This window comes from Telopea speciosissima, chromosome 1, assembly GCF_018873765.1.
Source record: "Telopea speciosissima isolate NSW1024214 ecotype Mountain lineage chromosome 1, Tspe_v1, whole genome shotgun sequence".
NCBI lineage: Eukaryota > Viridiplantae > Streptophyta > Magnoliopsida > Proteales > Proteaceae > Telopea > Telopea speciosissima.
In genome coordinates this window covers 527,673-544,704 of record NC_057916.1, presented here as the reverse complement: position 1 = coordinate 544,704, position 17,032 = coordinate 527,673, and the positions used below count along the sequence as shown (strand labels likewise).

At 38.9% G+C, this 17,032-nt stretch overlaps 1 protein-coding gene and 1 long non-coding RNA gene across 3 annotated transcripts in view; one reads left to right on the top strand and one right to left on the bottom strand.

The window, feature by feature from the left end:
• Nucleotides 1-9,969: 9,969 nt before the first annotated feature.
• Nucleotides 9,970-17,032, top strand: part of LOC122656440 (NAC domain-containing protein 82-like) — a 15,053-nt gene continuing 7,990 nt past the window's right edge. For both annotated transcript variants that reach the window (XM_043850968.1, XM_043850962.1), the window contains exons 1-2: nt 9,970-10,206; nt 11,076-11,353. In XM_043850968.1, the coding sequence (XP_043706903.1) occupies nt 10,047-10,206; nt 11,076-11,353 (438 nt within the window). In that variant the 5' untranslated portion in view covers nt 9,970-10,046. The remainder of the gene's footprint in view (nt 10,207-11,075; nt 11,354-17,032) is intronic.
• LOC122656457 lies at nt 13,743-16,956 on the bottom strand. Its single transcript, XR_006332109.1, has 3 exons — nt 16,826-16,956; nt 14,668-14,670; nt 13,743-13,937 (listed from the first exon to the last, which is right to left on the bottom strand). It is a non-coding gene; the product is annotated as an uncharacterized LOC122656457 (long non-coding RNA).

The following is a 17,032-nucleotide window of genomic DNA, read 5'->3' as shown; positions in this document are numbered from 1 at the left end:
AACCTTTTTGGGAAAGATGAGTTGCAACCATCCCAGCGCCCCATTGATTCGTTAAAACGTTTGCCACCCAATCACTTCTCTTCAACCTCTTTGCCTGAACCGAATCATCACCATCTTCACCATCACTCTCTGCTCCACCCTCAAACCCTAACCCTCGATTTGGATCTCGCTCTTGCCCCTCCCCAGTTGGTAGTGGAGGACGAGATATCCACAAGTATTGATGGAACAACAGAGTCATATGAACAGTTTCTGTTACGATTGGGGATGAAGACGAGTTGCAAGTGCGAAAGGGGATTTGGGATTTTTCCCCAATTTTAAACCCTAAACTTCTAAATGGTTGAAAAGTGTTTTGAAACCCAATTGCCTAGGGTTTTCTAAGTTGAGCTCTTTTCGTTCCCATTCAACCCTGAAGTTCTTGACTTCATGGTTGGATGTAAGAAGATCGATCTCTTGTTTTGACTCCTCAAACGTGGTTTCGTACTTCTCGTTTGTTTTCACAACTAATTTCAAATCTTCTATCTGGGTCTTTTCAAGCTCATATTTACTAGACAAAAGCTTCTCTTTGGCTTCTCTTGCTTCTGCAAAGACTTCATGCATTGCTGAAGCTAAGCTTTCCAATGCCTTCTTACTCTTCTCCTCTTCATCCCTAGAGGTTTCTAGCTCATTTATTAGTTTGTTCTTCTCAGCTAGAAGGTCTTGAACACTCGAAGCTGCAAGCTGCTCATTGTTCAGTGCCTGCATTTTCTCCTCCGTCACAGTTTCAAGCTCAGCCTTAATAAATTCAACCATCCGTACCATTTTCGATGCCTCTTTCTTAGCTGTCTCAAGATGTTGTTCTGGTTCTTCAAAATCCTTTCTTTGTTGCCCAATTGAGATCTCCATTTAATCCACTTTCACTTTAAGAGAAACAATTTCAGATTCTGCATCCTGCAATAAATTACTCTTCCCTTCTAGTTGTTTCATCAATAAATCCAATGATTCGGTTGCAGATCTCTCCATTTGGCTAGCTTCTTCAACTTGACTTTCAAATTCCTTGGCCTTCTTCTGACACTCCACCACCAAATTACTGGCAGTTAATTCGGCCTTTTTTGCTGCCTCCACTTCAGTTCTAAATTGTTCAACCAAAGCTTTTGTTTCAACCAACTTCTGCTCAATACCTTTTGCTTTATCAAGCTCTTGCAACCTAGAAAACCCTAGGCGATTGGGGAAGATGAGTTGCCAGTTTTTTTTTTTTCTTCTTTGTAAGGGTAATTTTGTCCATTCACCTCTTTTTTTTGGGGGGGTTCTTCTTAGAAGGCCAATTTCGTCAATTCAAGTATACTTTTTAACAGTGTTAGTCATGAACTAACGGAATGGGCTTATTTGTTACCGTTCGCAAACCTCAGGGGGGTATGCATAATTTTTCAAAACTGGGGGGTGAAAATATCCTTTCGTCAAACCTTAGTGGTGGTATGTGTAAATTACCCAAAAATCAATCATAAAGTCGGTGTACTTAGAAAATGAGTTGAGTAAAATGGTAAGTAAGAAACCTCCAACTCCTGGACTCCCTTCTCTTGTTCAATGATATAAATTCAAAATACATTGATATATGATTCCCTTCTTTTTTTTGTATTTATCTGGCTTTTTCTATTAATTTATACATATTTACTGTATCAAAAATAAAGGTAAATTACATGTCGCCCACTGGTTTTCAAACGAAAATCATATCACCCCCTGGTTTTGTAAAACTCAAATCACCCCCTCTCTAGTAATGGTGTTAGTCTACTGTTAGTTATTGGTGTGAAAGGACTATTTTACCCTTGTACTAAAACATTATAATTAAATTTACAATACTACCCTTCATCATCTTCAACATTGGTCAAGGGTAGTTTAGGGATTCAAATTTATTTAATTGGTTGACATCATCACTTAACAGCATAAAACTAACGGTAGGGACTAATTTGTCATACTGGGGTCTAAACCAAGGGGTGATTTGAGTTTTTTCAAAAACCAGGGGGTGATGTGTAATTTACCCTAAAAATAAGAAGAAAAACATGACTCGCATTGACCGAGTTTGACAAAACCGAGTCATTTTCCTTAAAGACGAGTCAAGTAGAAAAAACTAGTTTTCCAACTATGATTTACTCTATTTCTACCTTATTGTAGGGAAGGGGTGTCGATCATTTCTGTAATGTCCCAAACTCAATTAGGGTTCTAGGCACTGCTCTTGCAAGAGCTTACCCATTAGGTTACAATCTTACATTAATAGTAATAAATAAATCTCAGTCTCGCTTACAACGTAGCGGAAGCATTATATATTGGATAACAGTTCAAGTTAAATATATACATTGGTGGCAATTATCTACAATGTTGTACAACTAAAATCTTGTTCATACATTCATCAACGTTGAATATTCTAAAATAACTTTGTTCTCAACAATTTTCTCTCTGATTTTCTTACATTACCCAATAGTTAAAATACTCCATAGTTGTATAAGATTCCACACCTGACTTGTCATCTGAAAAACATCAACATATATAGGAATAAACTTACGCCCAGTGAGGTACACATGATCTTATACACACAAGCATTCAAAAGAACAATAAATAGAACGGAGACTTACATGGCACCTCACAAAACTTCACTTCTTTATTTAATTAGGTTAGGTCTTGGCCACTTAGTGAACTACCATAGTGCACAAACAATTGAGGGTATGTCGACTACATACATTCCCAGGCATTGTAGCCCAACATTATAGATTCGCTCTACTCCTATGTGCCCAGACACCGTAGCCCTGGGGGAGGACCCCTCATTTATATAAATATCATATTAGACGCGCTCTACTCACATGTGTCCAAGCACCATAGCCCTGGGGGAGAATCCCTTGTCTAATCAAACATCATAATAGACGTGCTCTACTCCCACAACCCTCTACTGGAAAGGGGTGCTATCCCCAAGGATGTTTAATACAATAACCATTAATCAAACTAGGGGTGTCAATTCCAGGCCCGGCCCGGCAGAACCGACCAAGCCTGCCCAGCCCGACATGTTTACTATGCAAGTGGTCCCAGTGTAGGGTCCTAGCCCGTCGGGTGCCCAACCAGACCAATCGATTCTAGGCGCGACCCAGCCCGACCCTTTAACTTGTAAACTTTGCTATGGGCTTGGGCCCTGTTTGATTTATTGGCCCAAATCTGTTTATGACATTAACTTTTTGTTGGGCTGGGCCTAATGTATTGGGTATATTTGTATGATATTAACTTTTGTTGGGTTGGGCCTGATGTATTGGGTATATTTTTATGATATTTTTTATCTTTAATTTATATCATGGGACATGGGCCAGCACAAGTTGCACTATTTCAACCTATTTTCGATGAATCAGCCATGTTCGAACAGTTGGAATATTTAATTCTAATGTAAAAAGATAGATAAGAGGTGGTCGCATGATCTGAAACCGCTAGCCAACTGGATGATGTTCCCAATGATTGGTTCGATGGTCAGTGGAATAGGGCAAGAATGATGTAAGATGTGGGAGATGACTCCAACTGCACCTGATTCAACCATCAGGTCTTCAATGCCTAGTGCTACTCCATCTCTTAAACCATCTCGAATTGCCAAAGTTTCCCTACTATCCACCGAGTCGAAGGCAACCACTCCTGATTTGGCTAGCACAATCTGATCCTGGGAGTCTCGGATTGCCATGCCCAGACCACTCTTCTTCTCAGACTTAATAATGGAGGCGTCACAGTTCATTTTTAACACTCCTGGAGGGGGTGGGCTCCACTAATGAATTGTGTCCGGAGAAGGTGTTTCTTTCCTTTGGAAGTTTGGTTTGGTGGCGTTTGAGAATTGCGCATGAGCCACCTGAGCCTATCTCCAAACTTCTTTAGGGGTCCACTATCTACAGCAAAAAGGGAGTCGTTTCTTGCTCTCCAGAGGGTCCAGAGTATAAAGTTGCATAAGCTCAAGAAGACTCTCCTACTACTTTAAGAAGGGTGGTTTAGAAATGATAAGTTACCAATCTAGGATCCTAGAGATTCATTAGCACTTGGGGAGGCCCTAAAGGAGAGAGCAATCTGAATCAAGCTGCCTGAGCAAAAGGGCATCGGAAGAGGATGTGTTCAGCAGATTCCATCTCAAGATTACACCTGTGGCACCTCGGGTCAATAGGTACTTTTCATTGCAACAAATCTTCTTCCGTTGCAATATTAGCAAAGCATGCTCTCCATAAGAAGGTCTTGATTTTAGGGAGAGTAGGTAGGTGCCATATGGACTTCCACACTGAAGGAGGGGTTTGTCCTGGTCTTTGATGCACCCCACACCTGATAGTCTTCACTAGGGTAAATAGATAACTGAATCTTTATGATCGCCTTGACTTCTGATTGGGAGAATAAGGTGCTTAGAATGTTATGTGTCCATTGTTTGTTCTCGGAGTGTATAAGGTCGGCTACCTAGTGGTAATCACAATTGTTAGGAGCCAAGCTGTGAATCTTTAAATATTGTAGGGAACGGACCCATTTATCCGATCGTATGGAAACTATGGAACATGAGCCAATCTTCCAAACCAACCCTTCTCTCAAAACCTTCCTCCCTTCAAGGATACTCCGCTAAGCCTAGGATGGGTCACGTCATTATCAATAGATTATCCTTTTATATATAGAAAGAAAAAAAAAAAAAAATGTTTTATCAATCATATGTATACATATACACACACACACACATATACATACATCATGGTGTATTATATAATATAAAACTCATATAATTCATATAACTTATATTAAAATTAATGAAATAATTCTATTCACATTATAATAATATAAAACATGATACAATCCACTAATATAATACTAAAACAAAATATCAAACAATAAAATACTTACAATTATTAGAATACTATTAAAATATTTTTAAAAGCATTAGAATATTCCAAGACACCTAATAAAATAATAAAATATTCATGACCACAATAACTTGTTGAGAGACGGCCACTCTCGATGCTCTGATGCCTTTCCCTCCTTCCCCCTCCTCTTTGCCTCAGCCACTCCCTTCTGTTGCACCGCCTCCACCTTGGAATAGCCTTTTCAGCCCAGCACCTCCACTATTTAATGCATAAAACGTAGCTATTAATTATTAAGACTGATAAACTTGAATGATTTCAATACCTATTTTATCTCTTCTTTTTTCTACATTGGAAACAAGTAAAAGCTGAACTGAATCAATTCAGTTTTGGTTATGAAAATATGTTCTTATACTTTGCTCGGTTAAATTTTGGTTTGTACATACAGTTTGTTTTAAAATAACCGAAACCAAACCGTTTGACTCTGCCAACATTATTTTAAACTAATATAGTTGAAGTTGTTGTAGTTTCTCCCTCTTAGAGGTCCCAAGCCTTTGCATTCACAGGATGGTTGTATGATCTTCGACTCAAGATGTAGTTGTGTGAACCTTCTCCACCACAATGACGTGAGGTGTTCCCACCCCACCTTTCCCTTCCTTCTCCTCTCACTAGCCTCATCTCAAATCTCGCCCAAATCAGTGCTTGCCTTTCTAATCTCATCTCAGATCTTTGCAATTGATGTCAGACCTTAACAAAGATTCCTTGATGTGTGGCATTGGAGGTCTCATAGGCAAGGGGGATGGAGCCGGCGTTGATGAGGGAATTGTCGCTACAGACGCCGAAGGTCTCAAGCCTTGGTATATCGTTTATACCTTGCATCATCGCAATCATTCCCTCACTTTAGCCTGTGCTTTTGACCCTGCCTCTCACGTTTGGCTTTGCGATCGGCGACATCCATCACTTCACCACCAACACTAATGCTACCGCTTTTGCCTCTCCAACACCCCAATCCTCCCATTCCCAACACCTAGTCTGCATTCTTTCCGCTAATTTCTTCTCCTTCGACGCCCTTCATCTCACTTGGCACCAGGCGGAAGTGCCACGTGTGTGGCTTCAAGACATCATCGTCGTACACCTTGGCCCTTGCATCATTGTTGCTGGTGGCATGTGTAACTTCGTGGATGACCCACTCATTGTCAAGATGTACAACACCAGATCTCATAGATGGTAGGTGTGTGAGCTCATGCCGGTCCTTCTCAAGGATTCCGCCACTTGCACCTTCTCTCCACCAGTGCCGACTGACAATAGACTGTAGGAAATGTTGGGCTTTGTCTGTAGGCCGACATCTGGGAACATGGGGACCAGACAACCTACCAATCATCATTATGGGAAAACACATGGTTTTGTTTGAACGTCCATTCCTCTTGTTCCTTTTACTCACAAGGATATATGCATGTATCCAATTGTATTGTAAGTTGTGTCTACAATTTTGTCTATAGGGAAACTGTTGGGCTGACCCACACCCTAGGCTGAAAGACTCTGATCATATTCCACTCCTTGGTTTCACATATTTTTACAGTTATACCCAAACCTTGTGTATCTCATGCATTCTATTTTGAATGAACTTTTATTTACCAAGAAAAAAATTGTTTAAAAATTTTACGAACTAATACCTTATTTTGATGAATTTTGCTCGTCTTTAGGGAGTCCAGCACGCATAGGGTGCTGCCAGCTGTTGGGCTGTGTTGCACACATCCCTAGGCATGCATCGAGATGTGTACGACACAACTCAACCGCTGGATGCCCTCAGGCTTGCCCTGGGCGCTAGGCTCCCTGGAGACGATCCTAATCCTATTTTGTTAGGATACACCGTACACGTGTTAACTAACCATGATTAGAACCGAGAGAAACTACAGTTAACAAATACGAGAAAATTAATTGGACACCCCCTGTACTATGGCCATTTTGCTTACGATTACCAACGTTTGAAACAATTACTTGACACCCCCCGAAACCTGACGGTGTAAGTCTGCTGTTAGTGTTTACATGGAAATGTCCATTTTACCCTTATGAGTTATTTAACTTAAACTTATGAAGTTAAATGACCAACTTACCCTCCTTCTTTCTTCTTAACTTTTCCTTCTTCTTCTTCCTGCAACTATAGTTCAGTTGCAGAGGGAGGATCAAACCTCACCACCGTCACCATCAACGCATGATGGGTACATCGGGAGGGATTCTCGGTTTCACGCCCTCTTTGCTCTTCTTCTTCTTCTTCTTTTTTTTTTTCAACCGGTGGAACCCTAGAGGGAGTAGGGGTGGAGTAATAATCTCAGTTCATCTCATAACAATAATCCACTTCTGCAACAATAATCTCAATCCATTTGTAGAGGTCAAAATTTTCAATCGGTGGAACCCAACAACCCATTTGTAAAGGTCAATCGATTTACACCATTGCAGCAATAATCTCATAATGGACAAAATCAAACTGCCATACTATCTTCAGTCTGTGAACGAAAGGTTGGTTCCAAGATCTGTAAACCTGTCATAGCCCAAGTGGCAGAGGACATATCTCTGAAGGCTAACTCTATTTGCCATATGTTGGTGCATATGGAAGTAAGGGAAAACGAAAGATTTTCACAACCAGATTCAAGGGTATTTGGGAGTTTCAGCTTGTTTCCATTCTCTTTCAAATTGAGGAGGGGGGGGGGGGGAGATTAAGACACCAGGTCAAAATGGACAATTAAATAAGGAAGCAAAGTAATTTCCATCACAAACCCATAATTGACCATAACATGCTCAAAGAATCTGTTCCCTTGTTGCAGAAAATACCATCAATAAGAGAGAACGAAGAAGATGAAGATTTAGGGAAAAGGGTTTGGATCGAATCAAAACTGTTATGGCACATCGTTGGTCCAGCCATCTTCAGCCGTGTCTCCTCCTACTCCATGAATGTCATCACCCAAGCTTTCGCTGGCCATCTTGGTGATCTCGAGCTTGCTTCCCTCTCCATCGCCAATAATGTCGTTGTTGGCTTCAATTACGGTCTCTTGGTACTTAATCTTCTCTACTCTGCTACACTTTTTAATGTTTTAATTGAATGTTCATAACAATCTCTGTTCTACGTTTTGTTTGTTTTTTTATGGATTTATTAGTTAGGAATGGCTATTGCATTGGAGACACTATGTGGTCAGGCATTTAGAGCCAAGAAATTCCATATGTTGGGAATCTATATGCAGAGATCATGGATTGTTCTGTTTCTTTGCTCTGTTCTGCTTCTACCCATATATGTATTTGCTACTCCTGTTTTGAAATGAATGGGGCAACCGGAGGATGTGGTAGAGCAGTCGGGTATGGTGGCGCTCTAGCTCAAATTTGAATTTTTTTTTGTAGTTGAATCGGCCATGAAAGAGATTTATTAGGGTTTAAATCTGAAATCGATTAAGGGTTTTAGGTTATTTTGATTTGAAATTTGTTTAAGAAAATAGATTTTTTTTTGAAATCGATTAAGGTTTTAATATGAAATTGAGTTGTAGGAAGAAGAAGAAGGAAGAGGGTAAAAGGGTCACTTCATTACCCTTTAAGGCTAGTTTAGACATTACAAAAAATTTAATCGATGACATCATCACTAAACTAACGGACAGGACTTACTTAAAAGAAATGGTAAACTGCAGCGGGTGTTCAAGTAATTGCTTTAAACATTGGGGAGACTAAGTAATTAGGCTATAGTATAGAGGTGTCCAAGTAATTTTCTCTTAACAGTACAGTGAGCAAAGATGGTGGTAAGCTCACGTAAGAACTGCTGGCGTAGGCTTCCGCACGTAATAAGTAATAGGTAATATTAGCGACTTAAGTGGAGAATGGACCAATCAGAGGATGAGGATTGTAAAAGAAGCTTCTCTCCATATTAAAGCGGGAATTCACACTGGCTCGCTCGCTCGCTATCTGTATATCGGGCTCTTATAAAAACCCTCGTTTTCCCCTTACTGGACTCGCATTTTGGCATTTTATCTTGTTTTCTTCCCGCCCCTTTCTGCTCTCCGCTGCTGCTGCTCTCTCTCGCCTTCGTTCGCTTTGTTCATCGATTCCGGGTAAGACTTAGTCAGTTTTCTTTTTTGATTACTCGTCTGTTTCTTGGTCATGCAGGTTTTCGCCAGGGTTTTGATAATTCTATGGTTTCTGTTGGTATCGTAATTAGGGTTTATGATGGAATCGTGGTCTTGATCGATTTTCTGCTAATTCATTAATTTCTATGCTGGATCGATTGTTTATATGATTCCTTCCTTTGAAATCATAGCGATTCTCAGCTTTATCGAGCTCTTGTAGAAATCCCTCGTTTCCGCTCTCCCTTATCATTTTGGTCTATTCTGTAGTTAGTGTCATTATTTGTTCTATAGCTCAGTTCTTGACTGCTGCTCGACTTCTGTCTCGTTCAAGTTTCCTTTTTGTTGTCCATCTTTGGTATGTTTGGATAGGTTTGCGTTTCGATTGTTGAGTTGTCTTATTTCACAGGTATTCGTAAGAATTTCCGTATTTATTGGGTTTTATGCTGGATTTGTTGCTGGCATGGTTCTTCTATTTGGAGAGATATTGCGATTCTTAGCTTGGTCATTGTGGGTTATTTGATCATAGAAGAATGCTTTGATTTTGTGTGATTTTTAATGCTTCATCTGGCTGACAAACTCCCTGAACCAGGAACTATCGATTTATGTGAATCTTAGGTGTCCTTTCCGGATTAATGTTTTTCACTCGTTTTTGGTTTCTTGGGTTCTTTGATGTTTCAAGGGGTTTATGTTTTATTATTGGATTCCCCACTGTTATCTTGACATGGTTGTTATGTTCATCCTGTTGAGGCTAATAATATTGAAACAGGGTTTCTATTGCACATCAAATGTCTGTTGACCTCAACAACAATCATCTGTGGTTTATTCAGTGCAATTTCAGTCTTATGAATCGGGGTCGGTTGTGGTGTTCACGACGAGTATTGTTTCGACATTGGACTTGACAATTATACATTGGTCTACGCAAATATTATTGGTTGGAGACATATATCTTTGATTCTAAGTCTAGGAATATTGGGAAATTTATTAACTACTCAAAAGATACTTTGCTTTGGGCTTTGAGGCTGAAAGGTTAATTGATAGGGATTGGTTTTTATTTATTGGCCTGAAGAGAACAGTGCACTTGCAGTTTGAGGAACAAATAAACTATATACCTCTCGGAGTGTTCATGATGGAGAAAATGTTCCTTGCACCGGGTTTTCGTTTTCATCCTACTGATGTTGAACTGATTCTGTATTACCTGAAGAGAAAGGTCATGGGAAAGAGACTCCATGTTGATGCCATCGGGGAGATAGATCTATACAAGTTTGATCCTTGGGATCTTCCAGGTATTTATGTAATTCCCATTCATGCCGCTTATTTAGTATTTTTTATTTATTTAATTATTTAATCCCCCCTATTTTTCTCAACTAGTTTAAGTGAGAATAATTGACAGGTTCGGTGTTCTCTATGTATGCTTCTCATAATACAAGGTTTTAAAATTGGAATTAGACCTAGATTTGCTGCTCCTTTGGCTGGTTTTATTGTTCGAGTATGATTTGTTTGCAACATACTGTGTTGCTTTCTCCCTCTAAAGCAATTATATTCACTTAAAAACCAGGTTGTAGTGGTCTTCCCCCCCCCCCCCCTTTTAGTGTGATCCCAAAACCAGAAAGGTAGAAATTAAAAAACCCAGAAAAATCTAAACAGCCTGGTGAAAACTGAAAATGAGAATAATCAAGGCATAAATGGAAGCAGAAATCCGAGCGCGACACAGATGAAACTCAACCAACATGGAAGATTGTGCACGTGATGCATATTCTCTGAAACACCAATCAATAGGTACAAACTCGGCGTAGACCCTGACATTCCATTTCCTTTTTCAAGGTCCAGATAATGGCCAAGGGAAGCATCCACCATGAGGAATAAAAGAAGAGTAATCCCACCCATTGAAGACCGCAACTGATGGTTCATTTTTAAGCCTTTGTTAGAATTATGAAAGTGCTGAAATATGCATGACTTCTTGTTTGACATTTAATTCCAGCTTGTTCCTGTTTCTGAGTTGACGTTTTATTTTCGTACAATGAAAGAAGTAGCTGATAGGTCATTTTAAGCCTGTTGATAATATTATGAAATTGGTAAAAATGCACATAATTTGTTTGAACCGTTTGATTCTGGATAGTTGTTTCTTTGTAAACACATTTTCTTTTCTATGCAGAAAAATCATGCTTGAAGAGCGGAGACCTTGAGTGGTATTTCTTTTGCCCAAAGTATAGGAAATATTCGAATGGGCCAAGGACAAATCGTGCCACTGAACATGGGTATTGGAAAACTACTGGAGTTGATAAACTTATTTGTCATAATTCAGAGACAGTAGGAAAGAGAAAGACTTTGGTTTTTCATGAAGGCCGGGCACCACGAGGGCGTAAAACCAATTGGGTAATGTATGAGTACAGGCTTGACGATAAAAATCTGGTTCATGCGGGTGTCATTCAGGTAAATGCTAAGTTTCCATGCCATTCAAGTATTTGTGGTATATGTTTATAGACATAATACATTCTGCAGCCCTTGGGTATTACTCTACTGGAGCATTTTGGAACATGTATTTTTGAGAATGTATTCGTTGTTATGTTCAACACTGCAAGTATTTTGGCTTGAAGTCAATTTAAGTCCTGTATTACTTATGAAAATTATTTCTAATGGTTAAGTAGAGTGAGTTTCTACGGTGTCTTTGTTATGTGGGTTGGGCAAAATTTTCAAATGCTAGGCAGATGAGCATTGTTTTGTTAGGTTGTTTTGCTAACCTGTGCTTCCATATGCTAAAGGTGGATATTGTAGAACAGCTTCTTTTCAAGGGCTGTATCTTTTTGTGGGAGGGGGAGTGAAGTTTATGATCCTTGAAATCATCCATAGTTTCTATGCTTATGTTTGAGATATGACAGAATTAGACCTCTGCAATGCATTACACAGTTTTTCTGTGACATGAGCTATATGTTTGTGCTATATTGATTGTCCCCCAATGTTATTTTAACCTTATGAGCCGTATTGTTGGTATTGCAGATCCAGCATGTGTCCCTTTGGTAATTGGTAGTTATGCTATTTAGTACTATTTTCAAAGGCTTTTAGAATATAAACTTGTCTTTATACTTTTGGGGGCATGGGTGGAGGTGTCCTCCTCTTTATATGAGGAATAGTACAGATGACAAGCTCTAATTCAACGAGGAATTTCGAATTAGAATCCAGCGTTGCCCAAAGAAATTCATAACTAAAGAAGGAATTCCAATAAAATCTCATCAACCAAAAAAAAAAGGGGGGGGGATTCTTGTAAAATGTCAGAAAATTGAGCAAAATAGGATTAAGGAGAATGGATGGAAAGCTTATAATTATAAAAACAGTGCTCCACAGAGGCTGAAATCTGAATTGGTCTCTCGTGCGGTATAATCAAGACTAATTGCTATAATTTTATATGTATTCTGCTTATCTTTGTCATTCCTTTTAGTTCTATAATCAGAAATCTAGTGGAGCACTGTATGAGTTCAGAGTTAAAAGTAACTATTGAAATGCAACTATATGATAACATAATGGAATGCCATTCTTCTGACGTTTAACTATTACCTATGCTTGTTTCACACTTAAATTTGACTGATGAGACTGACCTGTGCCCACATACTTATCCATGTGGCCAGAAAAGCTTACCCTTGTTAAGAAACTGCCCATCACTAGCTGTATGTAATGACGAATGATAGGTTGAAACAATTCAACACTAAAAAAATATAAAAACAGAACGAGTAATCTAAAACACAGCAGAAACTTCGACTAAATAACACTCTAAAATGATAAACCTGATGAATGTGAAAATAAGATGCCCTAGAGAGTCTATGGGGGTGCGTGCTTAAGTGGTAAAAATATTAAAAGATGTTAACGGTTGTATGATGAGAAACTGACAAGGACAGAAACTAGAAAGTCACAAAACAGAAAAATAGTAAGTTGAGAAAACTGATATAACTCACTAACCAACTGTCCGATGAACACAAGATTTATATTGAATGGAGTAGGGATGGAGGAGAGTAACATAGTTTAATATCAGCCAAAACTGATGGACAGATTCTTAGAATCTATTGGCTGAAGTTTAAACTAGGTTGGTGTTCAACACGAGTTAACGGCATCCTGCAGTGCTGGAACAACTGACAGAATATGTAGGAACTTCTAACAGTGTTAGGAAATTAAATAAGAAAAAAGGAGGTTAGAACTCACCTAGGGATTACGATAGGAATTATATTACTGGAGTGCTTGCTGGAATAGTGTGTGACGGAAGAAAATCAACAGAAAATAGAGAAAGAAGAAAAGGATATCACCAATAGATATTAGTGCCTATGGCCTGTGGTTGGGATCATCACCCTCCCTCCAAAGCTTCACCACCTAGGATGTGACTGAATCAGGAATCACCACAGTTCACTCTCATACAGCAGGAAGAAGCTTTCATCAAAATCTTATGGGAGCCTTCTCCCCCTCCTCGTTTACTTGTAAAAGCCACAAGGCATTAGAAGAATTAGATACCCTTAATATGGAAAGAAATCGAAAGAAAAGATCTACTTAGCTTAAGTCTTAATGAGATAATTAGCTTATTACATAATGAGAAACTTCTAAATACATGTCTTCCAACTAAGCCATTCACTTGGGCCCACAGAATCGTAGACCAAATAAAACATAATAAGGCATAACAAGACTGGTGGTATGCTCCTTGTGGGCTTAAGTGATGACTTAAGTAAATGGGGTCTGCTATGGACTTAAGTGTCTTAACGTAACTTAATACACATGGGCCCAAACCAGGCTGAAATAACGGACGTAAACCAAGATATCCTGGCCTCGTGGGGAAGTTTAAAAGGCTAGTTGTGGGCCTTCTTCCTATGGTGCATACGCCTTCAGCTCTGCACAAGTATATTTGGCTGAGCTCTTGTTTCTTCAATTTTTTAATCCTGATGGCTTCCTAGAATCTTGCTATTAAGGTTTGTGAAGTAGAATTATAAAATCTTGTTTAGGGATATAGGAGGCTTGCTCCAAGATTCTTGGATCTTATGCCCTTGTTGGGCATCAAAAGCCCGAAATGTGCCCCCCCCCTCGCTTTTGGATTGTTGGTGCTTCAGTTCGCTACTAGGAGCTACCCAAATGTATCATTTTCTCATCTGACTTATTCTTCTAGCCCAAATCTAGAAGCAGTAGGAAATCCAAATATGCAGCATGGGTGCTTATGTTTTTTTTCCCTTGATTGAGAAACAAGTTGAGTTCAAACTTCTTGGATGGTGTCCATTGAAGTTATCAAAATCTTTCCTTAATCCTTCTATTATTTAATGTCCTTTTTTATCTCTTTTTTCATTGAATTAGCTGCTGCAAGAGATCTATGGTCTCTTCCTTAAAGGCCTGAGTTGCATAAGTAATTTATTATATACCCGTAAAGGTTCTTGACAACTTCTGTTACTTCTCCTCACCTTTCTGAAATGCCCTTGGCCTCTCATGTTTTCTTACACATTGCAGGTAGAACACTTACTTTCAGTGACTTCTAGTTAAGCTAAATCCTGCACATGCTCATTTCAACAGTTTAAAGATTCATTGCTACCTGGAACAAATTCGGTCCCAACTGACGAATGCTGTGGACTAATTTTTGAGGATGAAAATGCCCTATAGATGCAAATAAAAGATAGGAAGGTGGGAGAGATCTCCTCCAGTGACATCATGCACATTTATTTGCATAGTTGTCAAGGGTATAGGTTGCTCCATTGGGACCAAGTGGTCATGGGTTCGACTCTAGAAACAGCCTCTTTGCGAGGGGTAAGGCTGCGTACATTATGACCCTGCCGTGGCGGGAGCCTCGTGCACTGGGTACACCTTTTTTTTAGTTGTCAAGGGGCTACCTAGTAACCGTGGGATGCCCTAGACAACAGATCATTTTGTATGTCTAGGCAACTAGAGTAGAGGAAGAGGGAGAAAGGGGGAAGATGAGAGAAACATGGAAAAAAAGGAAAAACATATCTGTGAACTGGAATATATACCTGAAATATGCATATTTTTTTATAAAGTATGATGCTTCAGTTACATGCAGGGTTAATTAGGGGTTATTTTGTAAATTCTTTTTTATTATTTTTATTAATGTTGACAGAATTGTAGGAGTGATGCGAACCTGGGGTCGAAACCCTAAGGTTGTAGTCACTATGGGCCACCCAAGCTATAAGGATCCAACTACAAAGGGGCAGTGGCAATTTTGTAATTATTTTTAAGTTTGGGACCCCTTTTTCGAAGGCAAACAGACCTTGGGAGAGAAACATAATTAAAATTGAAGAAATAGGGCTAATCGGGAATCATATATTAAGAGTGGAGACAAAGTGTAAAGGATTCAGAATTTAGAGGTGTATTTTGATAATTACACAAGATGGGTCTTTAGTAACAGTTAAAAAGAAGAATTTATCATCATTTCACAATAGAAGCAACAAGCCAGTGGTAAACTAGTCCCCCAAGTTATGCAATAACTTTCTAAAGCTCAACCAGTTAAGAATAGAACTTCAGAAAGCAGAATTGCCGAAGCCTAGCAATTAGTCCCCAATACTAGTGATGGATCAATTGGTCAATTGCAGAAATTTCCGAAAACAGAGCATGAATTTGATTCTGTAATTTCAGATTTGAAAATTAGAAATCGTTCTTATAGTTTCAGAGAGATCTGTAATAGAGTCTTAAACATCAAACCTGGGAAGGATCAGAATGAGTATGAAGAAGTTACAAGCAGAACAAGCAAAATGAAGCTAGACTTGAAAACAGAGATCTTGCCAGCCTTAGAAACAATGGAGAAGACAAGGGAAGGAGAGTCTTAAAAAAGAAATATGGGAAGATTTGACCTGAGAAAAGAATTAGTTCTGGAGTCAAGCAGAGGCAGAAGAGAGCCCAGTTTCACAACAGAAGCACATAGCAGCGTATGAAACTCAAAAGGACTTCTCTCAAAACCAATACTTAATTCTAGGTTACATGCCAGTTTATAAAGAAAATAAAGTCTCCTAATTTGAGTCTAAATTCTAAAACAGAAAACAAGTTTGACTGCAACTGAAACTCTATTTCCTATTTACTATTATTGAATCTAACAAGGTAAAGAAAACAAATTACATAAATATCCCTAGTTATCCCTACGTCTAACTGTATCATGGAATCATCAGGAGATAGAGTTTGAATTCATTCCATCTTTGAGTTAATTTGTGATAAGCATCCTAGTTAGGTTATTAATGACCATGTAACCCATCGATTAGGGAAACATAATTGATTGAATGAAGTTAAGTTTGGTGGATGTTACCGTGGTATGCCTGCTTGCCATACTGTCTCTCCTGTTCCTTCTGTGGTTCATCAGTGGTTTCTTCTTATCAGGTCTGATTAACTCCAATAAAACCCTGTTAACTCTGCTATCATATTATTCTTTTCTATGTTCCTCTTGATCTTTCGCTTCTGTTTCAATCTCTTCTAATTAGTTACTGTTGCTCTGTTCTTGGCTTGGCTCGGTAACCCATGGCAAGTGGTAGAACTCACTGGTTGTAAACCCGATGGATCTTTTACTTTGGGGTTAACACAACCAGTCTAGGGTGACCCAACATTTAGGATATATCTCCTTATATCAACTCTGCTTTGAGAACCAAATCTGAAACCGTCGCTGGCTCTGTTTTTATCGCCAGGTTGTTTTTCAGAGGAATATTATTGATCTCCTGCTTACAAATTTGATGGTTTGTTGCTTGGGGTTCAAAGTGTTGGGGATAATCGACCTTGGCCTGAAATTTTGAGTTGATTGGTGTTGAATCAACTGATTACTCTCTACTTTTATTCTTCCTATCTAGAGGAAGAAGACCTCTTCTTCTTTTTGGTATTAAAGACCTTAATTTCTGTTATTTAATTGTAGCCCGTTATTATCTACTTTTGTTCTATTTTATTCCTTCGACCAACTTAAGTACCAGATTGGTCCTTCCCTTTTAAATTATATACAATTCTGACCTAATTCTTGTCTTCCTTACTCAAGGCGTTCCCAAATAGTTTTGAATAATTACAAAACTGCCACTAATTTAGTTTGAGTTATTTGTCACCTGTGGGCTTGTAGCGAAGTAGCAATCCAATTTAAAGTTGCTGTCTCCGCATTCTGTATCTTAGTTCTAT